The sequence below is a fragment of the Ahaetulla prasina genome, chromosome 7 (assembly GCF_028640845.1).
Source record: "Ahaetulla prasina isolate Xishuangbanna chromosome 7, ASM2864084v1, whole genome shotgun sequence".
In the NCBI taxonomy this organism is placed as follows: Eukaryota; Metazoa; Chordata; class Lepidosauria; order Squamata; family Colubridae; genus Ahaetulla; species Ahaetulla prasina.
In genome coordinates this window covers 63,348,899-63,374,159 of record NC_080545.1, presented here as the reverse complement: position 1 = coordinate 63,374,159, position 25,261 = coordinate 63,348,899, and the positions used below count along the sequence as shown (strand labels likewise).

The 25,261-nt window shown below is 39.6% G+C and overlaps 4 protein-coding genes across 5 annotated transcripts; 1 reads left to right on the top strand and 3 right to left on the bottom strand.

Annotated features, from left to right (window-relative positions):
* Positions 1 to 507: 507 nt before the first annotated feature.
* Positions 508 to 11,123, bottom strand: LOC131202557 (pentraxin fusion protein-like). The gene is made up of 6 exons (XM_058191661.1): positions 10,979 to 11,123; positions 10,489 to 10,539; positions 7,096 to 7,381; positions 4,308 to 4,462; positions 3,270 to 3,314; positions 508 to 1,112 (listed from the first exon to the last, which is right to left on the bottom strand). The coding sequence occupies exons 1-6, from the start codon at positions 11,121 to 11,123 to the stop codon at positions 508 to 510; spliced, it is 1,287 nt and encodes a 428-aa protein (XP_058047644.1).
* Positions 11,124 to 15,501: 4,378 nt separating this feature from the next.
* On the bottom strand, positions 15,502 to 16,473 carry LOC131202401 (histone H3). Its single transcript, XM_058191346.1, has one exon. The coding sequence runs from the start codon at positions 16,471 to 16,473 to the stop codon at positions 16,063 to 16,065; it is 411 nt and encodes a 136-aa protein (XP_058047329.1). The 3' UTR covers positions 15,502 to 16,062.
* Positions 16,474 to 18,387: 1,914 nt separating this feature from the next.
* Positions 18,388 to 19,340, bottom strand: LOC131202002 (histone H1.10-like). Its single transcript, XM_058190497.1, has one exon. The coding sequence runs from the start codon at positions 19,229 to 19,231 to the stop codon at positions 18,587 to 18,589; it is 645 nt and encodes a 214-aa protein (XP_058046480.1). The 5' UTR covers positions 19,232 to 19,340; the 3' UTR covers positions 18,388 to 18,586.
* LOC131202003 (histone H3) lies at positions 19,218 to 23,492 on the top strand. 2 transcript variants are annotated; one of them, XM_058190498.1, is made up of 2 exons: positions 19,218 to 19,288; positions 20,917 to 23,492. In XM_058190498.1, exon 2 carries the CDS (start codon positions 21,513 to 21,515, stop codon positions 21,921 to 21,923), a length of 411 nt encoding a protein of 136 aa, XP_058046481.1. In that variant the 5' UTR covers positions 19,218 to 19,288; positions 20,917 to 21,512; the 3' UTR covers positions 21,924 to 23,492. The 2 variants fall into 2 exon arrangements, with proteins under 2 accessions (XP_058046481.1, XP_058046482.1); XM_058190499.1 differs by having other exon boundaries at positions 19,257 to 19,278.
* Positions 23,493 to 25,261: the final 1,769 nt, after the last annotated feature.

The following is a 25,261-nucleotide window of genomic DNA, read 5'->3' as shown; positions in this document are numbered from 1 at the left end:
GGAATGACCTTGGGAGACAGAAGGAAGAGTTGCAGATTGGATGATCATCAAGTACAGATAGTCCTTGACTTATGATCAGTGGCTTAGCGATTGTTTGAAGTTATGACAGACCACCCCACAAAAAGTTCTGATGACCTATTCCCCACCCCCACCCCGTGACTGCTTCAGGCGCCTAGCAACTGGATCACATTTATGGCCATTTGCATTTTTCCTTAAACTCTGCCAGCCTTTAGACACCAGACATGTTTTTTTATATTTTAGTTGGCCATATAAAATGAGAAAGAAAAATACGCTTTTTCAAATTTGTTATCCATAAGAGAATTTTATTTATTATATTTTCATGGGTTAATTCAAAGAACTTCAACATGAACAATTACAAACTAAGAACAAAATGCTCACTAGTTATGTTTAAACATCTTAGATATCATACCAATATTGCTTATTTGCTTGGTGCCCAATGCAGTATGATACTATTTCCATACATATTTATGTGGACACACAGAATCATTAGCCTTTAGGCAATACCATCACATTACCTCTAATTTTATATGACAATATTTTCCAGTCAAAGATGTTCCCTCTGGGAAATTCATGGGCCTGGAAAACTTTCTGTAGGTCATGTGATTTTAGTACATAATCCCACATGTAGAGATCTGTTATTTCTCCCACAAAATATGGCTTTTGCTCATCAGACATATTTTGTGCCCCTTGATCCTGTCCAAGCATTGCTGTGCCACCTGCTTGCAGAATGTGCCCCATATTATGCACCTTTCGGATACTACTTTTTCCATTCATCCAAAAGGCTGTAAGGCCAAATACTGACTCCCAGGTGACACAGATGTGGCTCCCCAAAGGGCTGAGATCAGGAAGGGCAAACCCCACACTCCTACCCCCCATGTGTAAACCAAAGTGGCCCATTGCTTCACGCAAGATTCTCAATTCATCACTTTGAGAATGATAGGAGAAGAGAATTATTTTGTGTTCATCTAAACACTCTACTGCAATCCTCATACAGAGTGTGAATTCCATCAAATTCAAAGGCTGCATTGGGGATATGATCACAAAACTGCCTTTTGATTCATTGGGAAAACTCAAAACTCTGCCTTGTAGACCTAGAAGACAGAACATTTTCATGACCTTTCAAGAAGCAGACTAAACCAGTGTTTTTACTTATGTGCTATCACAGAGCTATATATCTTACATACAGTAATTAGCATATGTTATGAAAACCATTATAGGGATAGATAGGAGATGCTGTCAATATCAAGACACAATGTCTGTAGACTGTGAAGGTATAAAAAGCAGAAATTCTACCCAAGCAAGATAGAGCTACTATTTATGCATTAAAGTTCTTCAATGTCTCAAGTGTTCTTCTTCATGGAATGGTACTATCTTGAAGGAAAAGGATCTTTCTAGAGTAACAGCTATTGCTAGATGGGCAGGTGAAAATCTGTCCAGGGAGGTCTTACCTAACTTCAGTTTGTATACCAATTGCAGTCATACCTGGAGTGACAGACTATCATGGCAGTGACTCTCTTTCTTATTTCTCATTTGGACTACTCCTGTGATGGCAAACCTGTGGCACACAGAGCCATATCTGCGGGCATGCAACCGTTGCCCTAGCTCAGCTCTAGCATGCATACACGCGCCAGCCAGCTGATTTTCAGCTGGCCCCTCCCACACCACCTCTCCCCTCCACGGAGTCTTCATGCGGCCCATTTTGGATGCCAGGTAAGTACAGGGCTAGCGTGGAGGCTCTGGGAGGGTGTTTTTGGCCTCCGGAGGGCTTCCAGGAAACTGGGAGAGGCCATTTTTGCCCTCCCTAGGCTCCAGGAAAGGTCCTGGAGCCTGGGGAGGGCGAAAAATGGGCCTACCAGGCCCACCGGAAGTCAGGAAATGGGCCATTTCCAGCCTCTGGTGGGCCTCCGGGGGGTGGGGGGCATTTTTGCCCCCCCCCGGCTCCAGGAAAGCCACTGGAACCTGGGTGGGTGAAAAACGGGCCCATTTGGCCTACCAGAAGTCTGGAAATGCGCCGTTTCCGGCCTCTGGAGGCTTCAGGAAGGCCTGCTAGGCCCAAAATGGGGTGCGGGGGGTTACATGTGCATGCACAGGGCACAGGGGCATTGAATATGGATGTGGGCATGCCTGCACATGACACACACCCCCGCACTGTGCTCCCCATACCGCTTTTGGCACGCGACGGCAAAAAGGTTAGCCATCACTAGACTACTCTATTGCATGTAGTACATGAGGTTGCTTTTTAAACCTGCTTAGAAGCGTGGTCTCAGAGTTGGTCCAGAATACATCAGTTCAGTATGTATGTATGTATGTATGTATTTATTTATTAGATTTATATTGCTGCCTATTCGCCCATGGCGACTCAAGGCTGATGGACATTCTAACATGAGCACACGGCACCCATGCCCTACATTGGTTTCTATTAGCTCCAAGTGTAATTAAAGTGCTGGGGGGTTTTTTGGTATCTAATGACAGGACTGTATTGTTACCCAATTTTGGCCCACTTGAACATATTCAAATTGAACATCTCAGAACCACCTTGTGATTCCACACATTTTTAAAAGATAAAGGTAGGGCAGAATTCATAGAGGCACTTTCATTAGGGGTATGCTGACATTTTGGAATAGCCTCCCCTCAGAAATTCAATCCCTCCTTACTCTACAGACTTTCTCTAAGCTGTTAAAAACAAAGTTGCTTTGGAGAGCCATGGAGGGTTGAGCTGATGTCCTTAGGTAGTGTAAGTAACAGTGGGATATGATTTGATTGTTTTTATCCTTTTACCATGGTTGTTGTATTGCAGTGTTGCTAACAGTATTTTCTGATTGGGTGAAATATAAATCAAATAACTGTTATATAACTTCTCTCTATTGCTAATTTTTTTTTGTATCTTTATCCCTCTTTTGTATCCCCTAAATAACTTTTATTATTAGGGTGTTCAAACATATATATGTGTAGAAAAATGATTCATTATTTATTTCTGTCTCTATCACTGTCCCCTTTCTCTGTAATTTCACTTTCAATGAATTAGTCTGAAAGGCCCCGAGACAAAAAGCAGTAGCAGCAGTAGTAACATATTGCCACCTTTTTTATCTGATACTTGTTTTGTGTCTTTCCAGCCAAACATCAGTCAGGACAAAGCAAATCAGGAACATTCAGTTACTACCCTCACCCTAACACTTCTGTATTCACCCACATGCCCTAATTGTACATGTAGATACATCTGGGAAAAGGTATGGTGACTTCTCACATACCTGAGTCAGTGTCACTGTCTAGAACAGGACTTCTTCCTCCATGAACTGTAAGAAATGAAATGTCTGAATTTCTAATATTCAAGAATGAAAAATTCATATTCACCATAAGATTTGACAGTATCACTACTGTGGCCTACTGGGAAATGAAAGAGCATGTAGATATGGAAAAGGGTGCCTTACCCCACCCCCATGAAAAAATATCTCTCCCCCCCACTCTCTCCCTCTCATCTCTCTCCCCCCCATTCCCCCGTCAAAATAAGCATTGCAGGCTTGCAGTTTGTCTCCTAAAAGTCCCCTCTTACAATCATATTTTTTTTTCTAAAATAAAGTAGATATTTCTCTAATTAGCCACTTTGCTGATCCATTTTATAGCAAGGGTCTCCAACCTTGGTCCCTTTAAGACTTGTGGACTTCAGTTCCCAGAGTTCCTCAGCCAGTTTTACTGGTTGAGGGACTCTGAGAGTTGAAGTCCACCTGTCTTAAAGGGACCAAGGTTGGAGACCCCTGTTTTATAGCACAACCTTCAGGATAGCTAAGGGTTACACTTTCAGACCAGTAAACCCCCACTGTTGCAATGTAGCCCCTACTACTTGAATATTTATTAACTATATAACTTTTGCCTCCTTTTCCATGAAATGAAAGATGTAGTGAAACACTAGATTATCTTTTTATTTGTCTGATTATTTTGCTATTCTTTTGATCACCCCATAAATACAAGAATGCACTTATCGCAACAAAACAGGCAACCATCAGTGCTGTCAGTTAAAGGTATGTGCATCTTAGTCTATATTTTTCTTACATTAGATGTCTGATGTAAAGCAAACATCCCCATTATGATGGAATACAGTATAATACAGTAAACACAGAACATACCTTGATGAACATATCTTTTCTTTTATGTACACTGAGAGCACATGCACCAAGACAAATTCCTTGTGTGTCCAATCACACTTGGCCAATAAATTCTATTCTAATTATATAAGCCATACATCCTGTATTCACTACTGTGTGCATAGTATTCACACAGTTTCTACTTACCTATACGAAGCCATGGATATGCAAGCACCTGCACTTCACAGACTGTTAGGTATTCATATCTCCCGGGGATTGTGATGGTCACATACTGTCCTTGCATGCCTCCACAGTTAAATGACATTGTTTCCCCAAGTCCCATGCTGTTGATTGTAGCACACCTGTCAAGGGACCAGATTGTTATTGAACTGCGGACTGGCACAACATGAATCTGAGTCCCTGAGTTTTATATGTGAGCTCTATCAACGTTCATACTAAGAGAAGCATTGATTTCCACAAGATTCTCAGAATGGATGGGGAACAATATCTGCCATAATTACAGATCTGCTAGTAATCTCTGTTCTCCCAGTATTGGTCCTTGTAAAACTATATTGTGCAAATTTTTTTGCTTCTGGAGCAAGTAGAATAAACTATTATAGAATAAACTATTATTATGATAGTATAGATTGGCAATCTTTCCATTGACTTGTAAATTAGTTACATTTTACTGCAGATGCACTAATTCATGTTGAAATTTTATTTATTTATTAAATTTATTGGCTATCCATCTTACCACAAGGTAAGTTTTAGATACATTGGTGCACTGACCAAAAATTGATTAATACTTATTTATTATTTAACCCAGCTTCAAAATATTTAACCTCTCCAAAAACAATTGCAGTTTATTAATGTTCATCTCAATATAATGTTTAAGGAGTAATTTAAAAATTAAAGTAATACTCAAAATTAAACCTTTGGGTCTTCATTCAATCAAAATGCAACATCTAACGAAAGGATAAGCTTAGGAAAAACTTCAACTTTTCCAGAAATAAAGACAAAATGAAGTAAGAAAGAAGGGCTTAAGTCAAAAAATACATAGTAAAAACTGAGCCTCCTCAATTGCTTAGGATGCTAACTGACAAAAAGAGATGAAAATAATCAGTAACGAAATGCAGTATTTTGAAAACGACAGTACCTAGAACTATAGCTACAGATGTGTCTATAGACATCTGGATGACTGCTAAATACCTGAAAAGTGCTATGTCTGGATTACACAATGGTGTTAAAAGCAGGCAGTGGATGTAGCTGCATGTCAAGCATCGGAAGGGAAGTTTAATTGGGATTTCCAGGGGAGATGTGGCAAACTGAAGATGGCCGGCTATAGCAAAGACCAAAAAACTGGTTCATAAAATGGTTCCCTGGAATCTTCCCACATAACGAGAGGATGGGAGATTGGATAAGTGAGGAAGGCTGCTCCTCATAAGGAGATCAAAGGACAACTGTTTTCCACTGGTGCAAGTGCCAGAAAAAGATGAGATTACCACTGTCTTGCTTGCAGCGCTTGTAAACACTTTTAAACACTTAAAAACACTTTCTAAGTTCACAAACCACACTTTCTAGTAATTTCAGAAATTGCTCATTAACTACTGAGCTATTAAAGCTCCATGGATTGACAAATCTGAAAATGCCAGATGAGTCTGCCTTCAATCACAAACGAAAGAAAAAATTAATGCTAAGATTAAGTATTTAAAGAATCTGAAATAAGCAGCAAAAAGCTAAATAAGATTTTGATTTTAGAAAGTTATGAATGGGCTAAGGGAGCAGATAAAATTGAAATATTCAAACTTTTATAATAAGATTTTGGAATTAATGAGGAACAAACAGCTACTTGCTGGAAATAGATTCTCTTTAGGCGTTTACAAAACAAGCAATTTCATGAATTCAAAAACTGGACACTAGATGGGGCTAAAGTTTAGAGGAACAATTTATAACCTGAAAAATGTTGAAAACTTTCTAACAATGAATGTATCGAAGAAGACTTTTGAAGAATGGAATCAGAAAATAGCCATCAACAATATCTATAATGATGTCTGCTTCTATGGATAGACTATGTCCAAAAGATGTTACCACTGAAATGACAGATATAGAACAAATTTTAGATGACAAGATAGAGATGGTGTCAAGATGGACTTACAATTTACAGACCAAGAAAATTACTTAAAAGAATTATTTTAGGCGCTCAACAACTAGACCACATTTATGGCCATTTGCAATGTCATGTGACTGCATTTTATGACAGTTTTGCCAAAAGCTGGCATTTACCAGTTTTCAGCAAAACCAGAACATTGGTTCATTTAATGACTTAATGACTGCCAGAAAAAAGTCATAAAATTGGGTCCATCACATGGGTGACTCAGTTTACAACTGTCACAATTTATGACCATGATGGGCAAGTTGTATTACAGTTGTAAGGCAAGGACTCTATTGAAAAGATACAGAGAAAACCTGAAATACTTCCAATGTTTTGCAACTATTTTGTGCATACTACAAGGTTGTACAGTACTATAACACTCATTTTTACTCAATATAGGAAGTGGATTAGAATTTGTTTCAAAATCTCAAAGAAACATGTTTACTTTTAAATGGGCTCATGGGATACAATGTGCAACCCTTTATCAGTCTAGCCACTCTATGCATCTTATGAAGTGAGCTGCAGATCACAAAATGTATGTCCTTTAAAAAAAATGTTAGTCAGAAAAGATTGTACCAAACTCCCTCTGATTTTTTTTGCCACCATAGACTAACATGGTGGATGACTGCTAAATTCCTAAAATTGTTACTTATCCATAATGCCACATTCTGCGATACTCCATTTCACAGAACAGGAAATCTAAATCTTCCTAAATTATTGTGAATTACATGACTTAAAAAAGCTTTAGTTGGGTTTATTCACACAAATGCCCAGATTTAAGATTCAGTAAGACATATTTCTCATTAACTCACTCGAGAGGACAATATAGTATTGTGCCAGTACCTGGGATTCATTGCGCCCCCCTTCTGCGGCAAATCTCCAATCAGAATCTCAGCTCCTTTTATCCGTGACTCACAACAATCTCCTCTGTTTGTGATCACTACTGCAGATACCTGAAAGGATAAAATCAAATCTACCATCCACCAGGGCTCAAAATCCTTCTTTGTCAGAGTACAGTCTCCATTTGTGTAGATATTTGCCAAGGATCCATCAATGGCCTTCCTTGACTCCCCTTTTTCTTCAAATGTACTGGACTGAAATGATAGTTTTCCCACTGCTACGTTAGGATCTGGCATGGAAATAGAGACAATGGTGCATTTATTTAATGCAAAAGCAAATGAGAGCATCTAATAATATGAGACACACATTTGATGTATCAGAAAATAATCTCTTAGCATCATCTAGATGACTAGCCAGGGTGATGGAAATTATAGGACTACCGTAGTTTTCAGTTGTTACTAGTACCTTATCCTCAATGGACATTATCTAATTGTGCCATTCCAAGCCTGGGATCCTGCATCTTAATTTTGAGCCCTAAAGCCAGCAAATTTTAGGAGAAAGGCAACCAGCAAGGAAAAAGCTGACAGGGAACTTTTATTTTAGTTGCAGAAAACCTGTTCAGTGCTACAAGTGATTTTTGTTACTTCCTTCAATTATCAGTCTACCTCTTTGTTTATAAATTAGTGCCTGCTGCCAGCTTTGTAATGCAGACCTTGGCTTCAGATAGTTGGTTATAGTTCAGCTTTTCTCTCTAATCCCTATTCTGTGTCTTGTAATCGAATAAAAGGCTTTATTTTCTTGGATATTCCAGGATTCTGTTCATAATCCAGTTCCACATTTTCTTTTCCTTTTTTTTTGAAAAAAGTTCTTAAAAAAAACAAACCATGTACAGATCTTTGTTGAACAAGATATCAGTCAGGTACATAATTAAACATATTTCAAATTTCACCCTCTCATTGTATTGTTTATCCAATATTTTCCCTTCCTCTCTTTAAATTTTATTATTGCCCATTTCTATCAAAATCTCTATTCCACACCCTTTATCCTGAATAGCATTTAATCAAATCTAGTTCCCACATTTTTGTCCCCTTTCTTGCCCCTCCCTTCTTCATTAAACAAAATATTGTTAAAGACCAGTAACAAAAAGAAATAAAAACAAGGTAATATCTATAAAAATCTCTCCTGTCTTAAATCTCACCTTGATTAAAAGGTCTCCCATCACTTATTTATTTCAAAGTAAAAAATATTAAAATAATAAACTAAATAAAAAGAACAAAATAAAAAGGAACCAATATTATCCCATTTCTCACATAGTTCCGTATTCATATTCAAATATTCTATTGGAAGTTTTATCTCATAGTATTTCAATTTCATTGAATGTGCTTAAAATCTGCATATTTTCTTAATTTATTAAATTCCTTGTTTGCCCCGTTCCTCCTCTCCTCAACATTTTTATAATCCTCTAATCTTTAATACAAATTTTAATTTTACATTATTATAACATGCTTTTTATATTCTTCTCTACCATTGCTGCAAGCCGTTCTTGCTTCAACTTTATTCTTTGATATTATGACTCTTAAAATCAGCCATCTAATTACAAAAGGGTTCCTTCAGAGTGTCCTGAAATCACAAAGACAATCCCCTCCTGTATTTCTTCTTCTGCCTTTAGGTGTCAATCTTTAATATTGTTTTCTATTTTGTTCTTTGGAATTATCAGTCTTAAAGGTCATCTTTCTAGTTCCTCCTTTGAAATTGTCCTGAAATCACAAAGACATTTCCCTCCTGCATTTCTTCTTCTGCCTTTAGGTGTCAGTCTTTAGTCTGCAGTTACAATCCACAATTAACAAATTATCCATTTTGGAACCTTTCCTTTGTTTCAATTTGTTGCCTCTTTTCAATCCTGTAAATAGTTACATTATAATTCTTTAAATCCAAGTTTATGAAGAGTAGAGGAGCTGGGAAAAACTCAATTAAAGTCAATTTTTAAAGTCCTAGTTAATTCCACTCTTTTTCCTTCTTGGTTATAAATTTTTTAATAATCGATAAAAGCTTCAAAAATTCTCCAAAGTCAATTTTAAATGGAAATGATATTTTCTCTGTTTTTTCTATTCAATTAGGGCTCTAGAAATAGATTCCAAGCCACCTTTTGTCAGGTTTTAGGTATCTTTAATTATTTCCTTCCGTTTCATTTCCTGTTTAAATTAGCCACTATTTCTGTTTTTCCTTAAATGCTTATTGGTAAAATTGCCTTAAGTGCCTCTTTGTGAGCTGGTATTGACTCGCCCGGCGTCAATATCTTATTCAATATTTGTGCTTTATCCTCCTACCCGTTCTTGTGGCCATCCCAACTTCAAGCAGCTGGTGATGGCTGCGGTCCTCCTTGTTGGGTCGAGGGAAAAAAGCCAGAACTACAGGGAATTTGCAACTTCCCTGTCCGCTCCAGCGGCTCCCTCATTCTTCGCTGCCCCTACAGGACAGCTATGGTCTGAAGCGGACCTCCATTTTGAGGGGATTATCGGCACTCACCCCAGAGCTCTCGGGGTTCATGTCTGTTTCGTTGCAACGCTGGCCACGCCTCCCTCAGTTCTACATTTTCCCATACCCATTTGGATTTGGTGTCTTTGTTTTAAAAAAAGGAAAACTGGAGCCTAAAGGGGGAGGGATTGCTGGTGAAGGGAAATTTTCTCCAGATTCTAGGTGATGGAGAACATTTTCTCATTCAAGAATGTTTTAGCAGCATAACTCCCTGCCTGGCACAACTTTTTTACCTGGACAGCCTGGAACTCAGATAATAGAAGTGTGAAAGTAGAGATTCCAGGAAGGGTTGTGGCAAATGGTGTGAGTAAGGACATCTTCCTTCTGCTTTCACCCCTCTATGGATTTTTCCCTTCTGAAGAATTCTGACCATCGTCAGAACATCCAAAGGCCACTTAGTCTTCTGAGGCTATTCACTTTGAATTGCATGAAAAGGTTCTTTGCTGAGCCTTACTAGTCATGGGTTACTTAATCAATTTCTTCTAAAGCCATAATTGGTTGAATTCACACATTGCCATAAGCTATCAACCATGATTTGCCATCCAAACTGCCATGTAATATAGATTTCAAAAATTAAGCAAAGGGCAATCTGCTGCCCATTGGGTTATTTTTTAAGTGTTGGATATGTTCACCGCCTTGAGTTATTTGTTAAAATAATAAAGGCAGGAAATAAACAAACAGACAACCTTCCTTAGTTTTTTTACAGTAAGACAGATGGTTTCTAATCAAGGGAGATTTAAAATATATCCATAATTTTGTCTATATTGCTGCAATAACAATATATAATATTTCAGACAAATAGGATAGGGAAGCATTTAGTTATAAATAAATGTATTATGCATGCAAAGAGTTTATATTTACCTCCAACTGGGATTATTGAAGCTTCTACCATAGCCCCACTGCCTGCACCATCTAAAAAAAAGAAAAGAATTTACTAATCCAAAAAGCAGATGGCAGTTAGCAGAGAGAGAAATATGGCAAGGAAAATTAGGCAGAAATCTTTTCTTTTTAAGCCAATAGCACAGGTGCAAAACCAGCAGAGCCAAATATGGCTAACTATTACTAAATATATATACATTCAGATCCAGAACAGATACTTAACTGATTTCTAATACCTTAACTATGTGCCACATGAACCAATATATTTCTTTTTCCAGCCTCCTAGGCCTCTATATAAATTTTACCAGATTCAATGGATTTTAGTTCCAGTTATCATGCCTCAGGTGGCATCCTTAAATGTGACATTAAATCCAATAGGAGCCATATAAACTTTGCTGGATTTCATGTACCGAAATTAGGATTAAAACCTAAATTATCCAGCAAAGTAAGTAATTGATACTCTGCTACTTACATTTATATGCGATAAGCCAATGTAGAGCTACAATAACCAGGACTGCAACTTTGGGTAGCATGTTTTCTTTTACCAGCTTTTTCAAATACTGTGCAGACGTTTCAACATGTCTTCTGTAGCAGGAGATGTTCTCTTCTTTATCCATTCATTTTAGAGACAATCTTTTTTCCCTTAGGCTGTTCTCCAAACCTTGAAAGCCAAGACACCCACACAACACCTGCTGGCTGGGAAATTCTAAGTGATAAGAAAGTAGTGTATTTTATCCAGTAAAAGATTTAATGGGTCCAAAGTGTAATTGACTGAACAGGAATAGCCAGAACACAGTGACAACTGTAAAAATTCCAAGCAGAAAGTATTAGTTAGTATTTAACATACATATATATTAGTGACCTGAAGAAATAAGAGCTCTGCTCTATATGCACAGTAGAAACTTGGATAGTTTATTTTCTTCTATTTTTCTTAGCATTTCTCTTTTTTGATTGCCAGACCTCTTCTTTTAGGCTGTGTTAGTAGAGGTTAGTAGAGGTCACTCGGCAAAGTTTCAATACATGATGCCACAAATAGTTTTGTTTTCTGCCAACTGCCTCCATACCTAAGGCAGGATTAGAACCTGGGTTTTCCCTCTCCAAGCCTAGCATTTTAACCATTATATCATATTGCTCTTAGCTAGTTTTTTTCCTAAAAAGACAAGATGGTTTGGGAAGGCAAGATCAGAAAATACAGATAATTTTCTTTTTGAAACAGTGTTTATCCCAAGGAATCACAGTACATTTATTTTAAAAAAATCATTTAAAGGTTTCTGGAATTGGGTGGCACTGAGTAACTTAGTTTGATAATTTTTCCACTGAAACATTATAGGCCTTCTACTGTTGAGTTGAAGGGCGATTCATTCATCCTGAGTTTGCAGAAAACTATAAACAGCATATTTTTGTCCCCGCATTATTGTTAAGACATGTTTAAGCTGATATTAGGTGCAGGACAGGTGGAGAAAAGCCCTAGAATTCAGGGTCTCCCAATAGAGAGTAGCTTACAGAACAGCACACATAAATGAGCAGCTGTCTGCTGTCTGCAGGTACCAGATATATGTGCTTGAAATTCAGCTAATTTTTATAGTTAAATCTGCAGTCAGTTCCATAAGTAGATAGCAAAGGATGAACTTTTAAAACACCATTGGGCAATACGTTTTCTCAGGGGGCCACCTAAGAAACTAGAACACCTGTGGAGGCCCACTGCCACTGGCCCCCAACCCCTCTTCCAATGCCCCACCCTCTGATGCCCCACTCCCTGCCAATGCCTCATTCCCACCACCACCACAGACCGGACAGGATAGCCAAAGACCCAGATTGTAGCCTGTGGGCTGTAAAATGCCCAGGTCTGATTTAAATCTAGAAGGTTTTATACACCACACAAGAAAGAACAGAGAAAATTATAGTGGCTTAATACCATGGCTCTGTATTTTGGAAGAAATTGACATGACTCAGTTTGGTGCAGTGGTTTAAGTGCTGGCCTAGAAACAAGGAGAATGTGAGCTAGGCATGAAAGCCATTTGGGTGATTTTGGGTCAGTCAGTTTGTCAGCCTAATCCAGGCTTCTTGTTGTGGAGAAAATAGGAGGCAGGCATATTGAGCATATTAATGTTGTTCTTATTGATTTTTGTAGATCTGTTCTTTTTCTTCCTAATTATACTAATGACTTAGATATTAATAGAAAGATAGTAAAAAGTATCAATGCTTTTGAACCTTGGTGTTGGGAGAAAATTTGAGATTTTAGACAGCCAAGTAATAAAACAGTGGACCATAAATCAAATCAACTCAGAGTTCTCATTCAAGCACAAATAACTAGGGTCAAATTATCCTTTCATAATTTGAACACAATATGTGACTATCTAGCTCTCTGGATAAGGTCAAATGCTGAGAAAGAGGGGGGGGGGAGAAGATAACCAGCAGCAAGGTGAATAGACTGATGAGATGAGTGGAACATTAGAAGATCTGAAGGACCAGGTTAGGAATGGATCATTATGGAGAAAATCTATGCAGTCACTATGATTCAAGAATGGCTTCATGGCATGCAATCATAATCAGTGAAAGCATTGCAAAAAGCTAATACTGCAAAGCTGGAAGGACACCCCTTCTTCATTAATTTTCTCCATTAATTATTCAGCTGTCTGAAGAATTTACCTTGTCTAAATTTGAATAAATATTCCCACCACCTCAGAAAAAAATATCAGAACTCTTTAGACATTTGGAATGGATATGTTTAATTTCTCATTTTGTTTATTCAGCTGACTTAAGTGTGAATAACTAAATACAACTGAATAAAGTAACAATATCAACATAATTTAATAATTATCTTGATCTTGAATTACTGCCTTGATGCAGAGCTCAACTGTTCCTTTTGTTCTAAGATCAAAGGATGCAAAATACATTCAAGTAATAAATTGGGTACCAACTGTCTAAGATGAATTAAGTTACATTATACAAGCACTAGATGTTAAGTCACAAAACCCTTTTTTTTTAAGGACCATTAGGTTAATTGTTTGGGAATAAACATTATTTTCATAGAATGTGGTAATTTCTAAGATCATTCCATTTCTAAACTTGGATAACTCTATTAATAGTCTTACCCTAAAATATAAATACCTCAATAAATACCCCCTGGTGCAATTGTTACACCTATAAGTCTTTAATGTGTGCAGCATTCTCCTCGTATAACTAGAGAAGCCTCTATGAAGCCTTTACACCAATTATATCCTAAACTTGCTTCACAAAAGTATTTGCAAAGTAATTTGGGAACAGTGGCTGTTGGACTGGAATAAGCAGACAGGGTCCTTAGGAACTCAGCCACATAATCCTAGATCCATGTCCCTCCTGGCCTGGAGTATTGAGTGGGTTTTGGTGGTAATTTTTTGACTGAAAAGATTTTTCCTTTACCTCTTAGAGACTTTGGTTTACTTCCTTCTCAAGAAGCCTAGATCCAACTATCCTGAACAATTTTTATCTGGTATCTAATCTTAACCTTTTTGGAGGGAAGATGGGTCCAGGTTATCTGAGAGATTATCGCTTCCCAATTGTATCAGCCTAACCCATTAGATCCAGCAGAGGGAGCATGTTGAAGATATCATCTGCCAGGGACCTACAATTGACAGGTCCTAGGAAGCAGGCCTGCCCTCTGGAATATTTTCCCCAGTAACATTAGGTTAACTAGCTCCATCCCTTTTAATGTTTACTGGCCAAGTATGATTGGACACCCAAGGAATTAACTCTTTGGTGCATATGCTCTTAGCATACATAAAAAGACAAGATACATTTGTCAAGAATCACCAGGTACAACACTTAATGATAGTCATAGGGTACAATAAGCAATCAAATCATACTAGGAAACAATATCAACATAAATCTTAAGGATACAAGCAACAAAGTTACAGTCATACAGTCATAAATGGGAGGATGTCATGTTTATGTAGTGTACATTGGAGCTTTATGCAACAAAATTTTATGTTAATGTATGCGGATTAATGTACAAAGTGACAAAGTCTTATCTATCCATCTATCATTCAAGTTGTCCTGAAGGCCAGAGTACCTCAGATCGTTTCAATTCATATCCAGAAAACAAAAGCTGTTCTGTTTAGATCAAAACATCCACAATGCAGACTATCTGGAATCACTTCTCCCATGCCCAAAGCTCTTTACAAAACCCTAATGATAATGTAGGAAAAATCATGCAAAACTGAACTAGAAAACACCTGGTTTACACAAAGAGAACACAAAGCATTGAAGGGAGTGAGAGTACACTCAATTGGTATTGCACAATTTTTTAATGTCAGTCCTGAAACATGAAAAGATGAAATGAACCAGTATGTATGGCCAGCAGCTTCATAATTCTGCACTAGAACTGTGGTGAGTGGGTGACTTGTTAGAGGAAAGTGAGGTGCAGTATCCAAATGACCTGGTCAGGAAGCAAGATCATAGTAAATAGCCAGACACCAGGTGCTCACATCATAGAATTGACATCAGAACATAATGAAACAAAGCCATGTGGGAAGCTTTGCACTTTTCATCCCACGAATCGAGAATAGTTGCAAAGAATGTAACAAAAAGCTGCACACCCATATCTTCATACATACAAATTCACATAAAGACCTTTGGAACAGCTATGATTGGCCTCAGAATTTGATACCAAATTTTATATAAACTTACTCAAGAGCCTGAGGACCGATTGTTGGGGGCAATATGCTGACTCTGAAAACCACTTAAGAGTGCTGTAAGGCACTATGAAGCAGCATATAAGTGCTATCGCTATTTCTGTGCCTGGAACACATTGAGGCACACACATGCACACACCCAGAACAGAAAAACAGAAAACTGTTTTAAAGTTCCCCAAATCAAAACTATTAAGAATAATTATGGAGAAGAGACACGGACTTGTTTTCAGTTCATTTTATTAATCAATGACCTGTAATCCAGTGAAGTAGTTGTCATCTGTTGCTAGATACCTTTTGCCTAAATTAAGAAATGAAATACTTGTCTATTACAAATAAAGAGAAACGAACTTTGCGGTATTGATTTTTTATTAACATATTCCTGTCGGGGAGCTTCAGAATTTAAGCAGAAAAGATGCCTATCCCTTTTTAAATTTAAACACATTCGCTTCCAAAGTATTTTCTGCCACTCGGGATTAAACCTAAAATACCCTACAATATAGCGCCTTCTACAAGCTCAACCCTATTAGTTGAGCAGTTTCAAGAGTACCGTAGCCGCTAATGTGTGCGCATGCGCGTCAATATTCCCTCGAAGCCCCTTAAGTTTTAATTTTTTCATAAACGGTTACTTGCTATGGCCCAATGGCTCCCACTTACCTTCATGCCTAACCGGGATTAGAATAAAGATAATTTAATAAATCCTCTTTAATAAAGAGGATTAGAATAAGTACGCATACAAAGACTGACCGCTTTTTAAGTTTTCAAAGCACTTAAACTTGAAGAGACTTTCAGCTCTTTTCGAGACGAAGGTGGCGGCTCTTAAAAGAGCCTTTGGGTATGGTGTTAGTTTCCGAAACGGACCGAAGAAACTGGAGGGTCGCTGGACTTAAGCTCTCTCCCCGCGGATGCGCCGCGCCAGCTGAATGTCCTTCGGCATGATGGTCACCCTCTTGGCGTGAATGGCGCACAGATTCGTGTCCTCGAACAGCCCCACCAGGTACGCTTCGCTCGCCTCCTGCAGCGCCATCACGGCCGAGCTCTGGAAGCGCAAGTCGGTCTTGAAGTCTTGGGCGATCTCACGCACCAGCCGCTGGAAGGGCAGCTTGCGGATCAGCAGCTCGGTGGACTTCTGGTAGCGGCGGATCTCTCGCAGGGCCACGGTGCCCGGGCGGTAACGGTGAGGCTTCTTCACGCCGCCCGTAGCTGGCGCGCTCTTCCGGGCAGCCTTGGTCGCCAGCTGCTTGCGGGGCGCTTTGCCGCCCGTTGACTTCCGAGCCGTCTGCTTCGTCCGAGCCATCTCTTCGCAAAAAGGAAAAAAAGAGAACTGAAAAAGACAAATTCGCGGGACAGCATTTATACATCACCTCGCACTTTTGATTGGCTACTGCTGAGAAAAAGCCTCTTTCTATTGGAAGAAAGCTAATCATTGATTGGCTGAAGCCAGGAAGCCAAAGCTTCATTGGATAATTTAAAAATGCGCGCAATAATTTAAGATGAGACTGCCAATTTTTTAGCTTTTTTGTTACTGTTACTGTACTTGTATTTAATTTTAAATTGGTATCGTATGCTTTCCCCAAGTGTTATTGTATTTTTAAAAAGCCGGAAGGTAAAATCTATTTTCTTCAGTTCGTTTTCGCAGCTTGACTGAAAATTGAGGAACCTAGCAGATTACTATGGCGTCTTTTTTTTCTTCAAATATTCTATTGGAAGAAAGTGCCTTATATACAATTAGTCAACGGGCACCAATTTCATTTATGCACATGCACCCGTTGAAACGTGGTTTCGCTTCCATTATATTATCAATTTTTTATTTTTTATTTGCATTTATATCCCGCCCTTCTCCGAAGACTCAGGGCGGCTTACACTATGTCAAGCAATAGTCTTCATTCCATTTGTATATTATATACAAAGTCAACTTATTGCCCCCAACAATCTGGGTCCTCATTTTACCTACCTTATAAAGGATGGAAGGCTGAGTCAACCTTGGGCCTGGTGGGGCTTGAACCTGCAGTAATTGCAAGCAGCTGCTGTTAATAATAGACTGTCTTAGCAGTCTGAGCCACTCAAGGACCCTTAATTATTAAATCTTAAGCGTTCTGTCTCCCGTTTAATGTTAAGAAAACGGTTTAGTTTATTTAGTTTATTTAGCCCTTCTAAGAAATTCTCTTGTGGACAGTGGAAAATTTTGAGATGACACGATGGATATGATCATTTAACTGAGACTTCTTGAAGTCTTCCGCTTAGTAACTTTGTGCTCAGATACAAAGACACAACAGTTTATCAGTTTGAATCTCCGGAAGGGACAATGAAACACTGAAATGAAAAAGTAAACGAGTGGATTTCCAAGGTCCAGTGATGTTTTCGAAATTTTGTAAACGCTAATAAAGCAACTCTTAAAACATCGTTCATCTTTTTCCATTCTCCCTCGCAATCGGGGAGGGAAGACAGAGGGCGAGTCCTGCGAACAGTAGCCGTAAGCGACACGCGCCACATCAAATGTCCCAATAATAAACCAGTTAAGTGCTGCTTTATTTTATACTAGCTTCCATGCAAATAAAAAGGGTTCTGATACTCGTTTTCTATTGGAGAACAGAGCAAAGAGTGACGACCGATTGGATTACTTGACATCGAGCGGCTATTGGCTGTTCAGATGTCGTCTTAAGTGTGAGCCTATCACAAACGCATCACAAAACCCTTTGATAGGGAAGCAAAAGACCTGTAATTCAACCTGAGCGAACGAAACCTTCATTCACAAGCATTTTTAAAGTTATGCCGCGTCCATTCCGCTTCCTGGTCGGGGGAACAAGCATGTTTTCCTCTTTTTAAATTAAAAGGCGTGATTCACATTTATTGGCAGTCCATTTAAGCTTTTAGGGTTTTCGAAGCAAATTTGGAAGGTTTGCGACATCGGTACCAATATACTTCATAGGAACTTTCGATATAAACGCTCTTGCCCGTTTTAATGTATTCCCTAAATGGCGAGGGGGGGGGGAAACTACTGAAAGTGGAAAACTTAAGTGAAAGGCCGACCCCGTGCACCCTTGTTAATGAGAAAAGTGCCCACTTAACTGAGTGGCATTTGTTGTCCAGTTGCTTACTAACCAGAGGTGGAAACCTCCTACCCCCCCCCGCTCCCTCCCCACTTTTCAGAAGTAATGACTCGTCTGCTTTCGTGTGTAGAGCTCTGTTCTTAAAGTGTACGTGCTTCGAAGCTCAATAACACCCCTGAACGCTAAAGAATGCTAGCTTACAGGTTTCCACGCAAGCAACTCTGCATTGTTATTTCAAGATATTAAAAGCACCCGGACAGTGTTTTACTGAACGGACGACAGCTCTCTTTTAGATTTTGTGGGTGGCTCTTAAAAGAGCCTTTGGGTTTTTAGAAAAGCAACCACGGGCCAACTCTGGATTTACTTCTTCTTGGGCGCCGCCTTCTTCGCTTTGGCCGCTTTAGGCTTAGCCTTGGGCTTGACCGGCTTTGGCTTCACAGCCTTCGCTTTAGCCGGACTTTTGGCGACTTTCTTCGGCTTGACTGGTTTCGCCTTTTTGGGGCTCTTGGTGGCCTTCTTAGCCGCCGCGGGCTTTTTGGGTTTCTTCGGACTCTTCTTGGCCGCCGCTGCCTTTTTGGGCTTCTTGATGGCACTCGCGGGCTTCTTGGCAACCGGCTTCTTAGGCTTAGCGGCTTTCTTTTTGGGCGCTTTCTCTTTCCCTTCGCCCGATTTCTTGCCGAGCTTGAAGGACCCGGAAGCACCGATTCCCTTCGTATGCACCAGGGTGCCTTTGCTCACCAGGCTCTTCAGACCCAATTTGATGCGGCTGTTGTTCTTCTCCACATCGTAGCCACCAGCGGCCAAAGCTTTCTTCAAGGCAGCCAGAGACACCCCTTTGCGCTCCTTGGAGGCGGCCACCGCCTTAGTGATCAGCTCGGTGACGCTGGGACCCGACGCCTTGCGCGCTTTCGCCGCTCCCGCTTTCTTCGCCTTCTTCGCCGGAGCTTTCGAAGCTACAGCTGGAGCCGCGGCCGTAACAGCAACAGCAGGGGCCGTTTCAGACATGATCGCTGAGAGAAGCAACTAAAAAAAAAATTCTCCAAACACAAAAAGTGAGCTCAAGTAGGTCAGCCGCTGTTTATTTATAGAGCTGAGCTGCTTTGTGATTGGTCCGCTCCAGAACCCGCCCTGTTGCAAGGCTGAAGGGACTCTTCCGACCGCTCAGTTTGTGTTTCTTTAGAGTTAATAAATTGCAAATTTTACAGAATTTATGCCACTAAATAACGAAATCTTAGAATGGAGGAAAGAAGAAAGTGTACTTTTTATACCTTTAATTTTTCAAAAGGCAGAACGCAATATATACTTTTTAAAAGGGCTCATAACCACCGAATGCAGGATCTGGGAAGACCTGGAAAGAGTGGAAGTTTTGTTTTTCTTTGTAAATTAAAACAATGCATTTTTTAAAATGTTCGGAAAAACTATATAGATCACTTCTTTAGATAGTAATCTCTGAGGTGAGGCACAATATGTGGGTTTTATCATAACAGCCTCACTATAAATCAAGTTCAAGTAAACTGAGGTAACACAGACTTCTACAAAGTACACTCACCATTGCTAATCAAGCAAGCGCTAAGCAAGTCACTATCTCCAAAGAAAAACTGTCAGATAATATAACAATATGGGCAAAATTAGAATTTCATATGCTAATATATATGCTATAATATTCTTTTCTCATATTTACAAACTTAACCCTATATTGAATGCAAAAACGCAACCTAAAGATTGACCATTTCAGTGGGACCTTTTACAACTCAGTTTAGGAAGACTAACACTAATATTCTTGGCTGGGGATTGAATAATAATAAATTTAAAATTATTTTCCTGTTGAGATTTCACCCAACCATAAGAAACAAAATCACCAGACACATTTTTATTCATAAGAGACCTACATTCTGCTGAATTCAATGGGATTTACACCTAGAAAAATAGAGATGATTACAATTTAGATACAATTTCACTTTTCATTGGAGAAAAGCTTTATTGAGCAAACATTTTATTAAAAATTCTAATTTATGCCTCAGTTTAAATAAGTGCAGTCAGCATAAAAACCACTTTCTGTCAAAGGAATTTATTTTTTTAATTAGTTTGGCATTCAATCCTTAGCTTGAAATATTCTGATTGTTGAGCATCACCATATTTCCCCTTGTTACATTTGAGTACAAAATGGCCTTTAAAACTACATCCTATTTAGTTATTTGGGTGAAAATTTCAAGTCATGAGATTAATTTCATTGTAAATTTACAGTGCACACAGAGATGAACAAAATGTAAGTGCTTTCACATACCTTTAGAAGCAATATGTAATATGAAACTACAAATGCTGGGCATGTCAACAGTGAAATAAATTTAGCAATCAATGGAATTTATACTCAATACTTGTACATAGGATTATGAACTTTTATAGAGAATCCAAGGCAAGTCTATGTTGCTAAAAAAAATCTCAGAGTTCAGCCCTTTTTCCCAGATAGTAAAATAGGATTGCAGGTCACGTAGATTTCATCCTTCACTCTCTTCCAGAATGAAGAAGTTAGAATATTTCATTTATGACTACATATAACACTCTCTTTCCTGAAATACATCTAGTGAAAACAACCAAAAAATCAACTCTGTGAAAACTAGGTGACATATAAAGTGTTGATATTTAGGTAGGCTTTAAACTTTGAATTATATGCCTATTTTATATATTTTCAGATGATGAATGTGAAGAGTTCTGAAGTGAGTTCTACTTCTCCCTTAGCCATGGAAGCTGGCTGGGTGTTTTTCTTAGTCCAACTACCTCGCAGGGTTGTTGTGGGGAAAATAGGAGGAAGGAGTATTGTGTTCGCTTCCTTGAAATATTTGTAATAGAATTCTTTATTGGCCAAGTGTGATTGGACACACACAAGGAATTTGTCTTTGGTGCGTAATAGTAATACAGGCAGGATTTTAAAAAGTCTTTCTCTTACGTACAAACATACGTACGCCCTCCGCTCCATAGAAAATGTAACTGCAGCAACAATCGCATTTTGCTAAAGAATGGCAATCACGAAATCCTGAAACTCTCAGTTTGGCAGAGATGCTCGGAAAGTCGCAAAAACAACACAAACATCAAACCAGTGTAGTAGGCGTGGCTTTCTGGCATCAACCAAAGCGCGCGTTTTCAAATCCAGAAGCTTTCCAATGGAAATTGCCTTCCTGGAGCCAGCCAATCAAGAGAGAAAGCGGGACTCGCTATAAATTAGGCAGCGGGCGACTCAACCTTTCCTTAAAGGCTTCTTCCCTCGTCCTCGTTTGGGGCGAACGGAGAGATGGCTCGGACGAAGCAGACGGCTCGGAAGTCAACGGGCGGCAAAGCGCCCCGCAAGCAGTTGGCGACCAAGGCTGCCCGGAAGAGCGCGCCAGCTACGGGCGGCGTGAAGAAGCCTCACCGTTACCGCCCGGGCACCGTGGCCCTGCGAGAGATCCGCCGCTACCAGAAGTCCACCGAGCTGCTGATCCGCAAGCTGCCCTTCCAGCGGCTGGTGCGTGAGATCGCCCAAGACTTCAAGACCGACTTGCGCTTCCAGAGCTCGGCCGTGATGGCGCTGCAGGAGGCGAGCGAAGCGTACCTGGTGGGGCTGTTCGAGGACACGAATCTGTGCGCCATTCACGCCAAGAGGGTGACCATCATGCCGAAGGACATTCAGCTGGCGCGGCGCATCCGCGGGGAGAGAGCTTAAGTCCAGCGGCCCTCCAGTTTCTTCAGCCTGTTCCAAAAAATAACACCATACCCAAAGGCTCTTTTAAGAGCCGCCACCTTCGTCTCGAGAGGAGCTTGAGCCCATTTATCAAACAAATCCCGAGGCGGTTAAGGAGGGTTAAGTAAATGCTGTTGCCCCCATACAGTGTACCTACATTGTAGCACGAAGCAGGAGAAGAAGGGTGAATTTTGAAGTAATTCTGTCCGCTTAGTTTATTTGGACCCCTGATCTGGACATAAGTTTCCATTATGTGAACCGCCATTTTGGGATTGGGAAAATTTTGTATTTGTGTGGAGATTTATCACTGACCAGAGGAATTTGTTTCTTGTAGCTTTGGAAGGAGGGTTACTTCATCTCAATTGTGCAGGAGTCCACCAATTCCTGCACTTGCCTAAGGGTAGTCTCGAAGTTTCTGATCCTTCTCAGATGAGTGAAAAAGGAGAAGGTAAATTTAACTTCCTGCCCAACCGTTGAAAACGAACCTCAATTCAACTTTCCCCAGGAACTCTTAGATAGGAGTTTGCATGTAGGGAACAGTGCCTCCTGAATTTTGGATAAAGAGCAAGGTAGTCACATTCCTAGCAATCTTTACATCTTGAATCCATACACATGTTTCTGAACCCTTTGGGAACTGTGTCCTGTTTGTTAAACAGTAAAACATCTCAAAACCTGCTTTCATTAATATTTTAATTTGAAATTTTAAGACACTGCAAACCTCTATGTCCCAAATATGCTTTTTCAAGACGTGTTTTCTTTTGGGTTTTTTTGTTGTTCTGTTTTTCTTTGAAGTTTTGTTCATCCAGGAAGCGCCATCAGTTCTGACTGGTGAATTGGAAGGATTTATATTCCTTGCAGGAATATACTATAAAATGTATTCCCTAGATAACTTCAAGAAAAGCCAACTACAAGACTTTAAAACCTGGCTACGTGTTTCAGTTTTTCTTTAATTATCCCTTTCTCCATTCTTAAAAAAAAAAAACACCCTCACATTATTCACAAATTCCTAGATATTGATATAACCCACCCACAATTCACTATAGGTACTCCTTGATTTACAACCACAATTGGGATCACAATTCTTATTGCTAAGCAAGGCAGTTAAGTGAGTCATGCCCAATTTTACAATCTGTTTTGCCATGGCTGCTAAGGGAATCACTGCAGTTAAGTGAATCATAGTGTTGCTAGCAAATCTTGTCTCGTCACATTGACTTAGCTTGTTGCAAGCTGGCTGGGAGGATTGCAAATGGTGATCATGGTACCCAAGGATGCTTGCAACTGTCCTAAACACATCCCACTTGCTAAATTACCAAATTCTGATCACATGATCATGGGAATACTGTAATAATGTGAGGACTGGTGGTAAGTCACTTCTTTCAATGCCATTGAAACTGAACCAGGGGTGAAATGTAAAATCTGTTACTACCAGTTCTGTGGATGTGGCTTGGTGATCGTGGGGTAATGTGACTGGTGGGCATGGCCAACCTTTTTTTTTTTACTTTTAAAAGCATTTTTTCTACAACCTCTTCAGGAAGAGGTAGAAAAAATGCTTTTAAAAGGCTCTGAGGATCCCAGCTGAGTTGCCAGATCTTCAGAGGCTTTTTCTTTTCTTTTAAAAGCATTTTTTTTGCCTTTAAAATAAAAAAAAGCCTCTGATGATCAGGCAACTCAGCTGAGATCGTCAGAGGAGCCTTTTAAAAGCATTTTTTCTACAATCTCTTCAGCCAGAGGTTGTAAAAAATGCTTTTAAAAGCTTCTGATGATCCCAGCTGAGTGGTGCGATCATCAGAGAGGTTTTTTTTATTTTTAAAAGAATTTTTTCAGCCAAAGAAAAAATGCTTTTAAAAGTTAAAAAAAAACCTCTGATGATTGTGCAGCTCAGCTGGGCATGGGGGTGGACAGGGATTTTTGCTACCGGTTCTCCGAACCACCAGCCGCCATTGCTACTGGATCGGGTGATCCGGTTTGAACCGGGAGCATTTAACCCTTGCTTTGAACCATCATTAAACAAATGGCTGTAAATCAAGAACTACATGCCTTTTAGAATCATGGTATTTAATCTGCTGGCTAGTGATATTTTGCTTTGCTGAATGTAGCTTTCTATCTTTACATTAATTCTTTATTAATACAATGAGTCAGTTTACCATGGTGAGGTCAAGCAAGCAACGTGCCTAAGTTCCCTGTTGAGTTTGTTTCTGTATGTGGCATGAGTTCAGATCACAAGATAGAGAAAATCGTTAACCATGGAAAGAATGTCATATGAATGCAGTCACAAAAATTGATTAGTGATACCAAAGGGAAACATTTTACGCTTTCTGAATGGTTGTCATATACCCTCCTTGCTGTTATTATTTCTATCTATCACCACTAATATATCTACCATCCGACACCCTCAATTCCTGGCAAATAGATGGGGAAGAAATGGAGGTAGTGACAGATTTTATTTTCCTGGGCTCCAAGATCACCGCTGATGGAGACTGCAGCCAAGAAATTAAAAGACGCTTGCTTTTGCCAACAAAAGTGTGTATAGTCAAGGCTATGGTTTTCCCAGTTGCAAAGTATGGCTGTGAAAGCTGGACCATAAGAAAGGCTGAGCGCCAAAGAATTGAGGCCTTTGAACTCTGGTGCTGGAGAAGACTCCTGTGAGTCCCTTGGACTGCAAGGCGAACAAACAAGTCAGTCCTAGAGATCAACCGTGACTGCTCTTTAGAAGGCCAGATCCTGAAGATGAAACTGAAATACTTTGGCCACCTAATGAGAAGGAAGGACTCACCGGAGAAGAGCCTAATGCTAGAAAAGATTGAGGGCAAAAGAACGGGATGACAGAGAATGAGGTGGCTGGATGGAGTCACTGAAGCAGTAGGTATGAGCTTAAATGGACTGTAGAGGATAGGAAGGCCTGGGGGAATGTTGTCCATGGGGTTGCGACCACTAAACTTTTCTGATTTAGACTTTAAAGTCTCAAAGGTAACATTTAGATGGAACAAGGGCAAAATAAGAGATGTACATATGCTTGCTTACCATAGAAACAAAGGGAAATGACTTTTATTAAATAATTAATTAATAATAATTAATAAATAGGCTCTCTTACTTCTGCTATTTCCCCCAAAAACTTAGACAGATGCAAAAAGTATTCCTAACCATGTCTCCTCAAGGGGGGAGGGGAAATATTATCAGGCTTTCCTTAGCCTATTACAGACCTATTTTACTAATTAATACTTCCTACATCCCTCTTCCTTATCTTTGTTATTGTTAGTTGCCGTCGTATTTCACCCATCACAACCCCATGGACAACATTCCTCAAGGCCTTCCTGCCCTCT

Bases quoted from the DNA above. Each gene is read 5' to 3' on its own strand.
- LOC131202401 (XM_058191346.1), bottom strand. From the start codon at position 16,473: ATGGCTCGGACGAAGCAGACGGCTCGGAAGTCAACGGGCGGCAAAGCG.
- LOC131202003 (XM_058190498.1), top strand. From the start codon at position 21,513: ATGGCTCGGACGAAGCAGACGGCTCGGAAGTCAACGGGCGGCAAAGCG.
- LOC131202557 (XM_058191661.1), bottom strand. From the start codon at position 11,123: ATGGATAAAGAAGAGAACATCTCCTGCTACAGAAGACATGTTGAAACG. The intron at 10,540-10,978 runs GTAAGTAGCAGA...TCTTTTTTTTAG, and splicing joins TTGGCTTATCGCATATAAAT to ATGGTGCAGGCAGTGGGGCT. The intron at 1,113-3,269 runs GTATGTGAGAAG...TCTGTCTTCTAG, and splicing joins AGACAGTGACACTGACTCAG to GTCTACAAGGCAGAGTTTTG.
- LOC131202002 (XM_058190497.1), bottom strand. From the start codon at position 19,231: ATGTCTGAAACGGCCCCTGCTGTTGCTGTTACGGCCGCGGCTCCAGCT.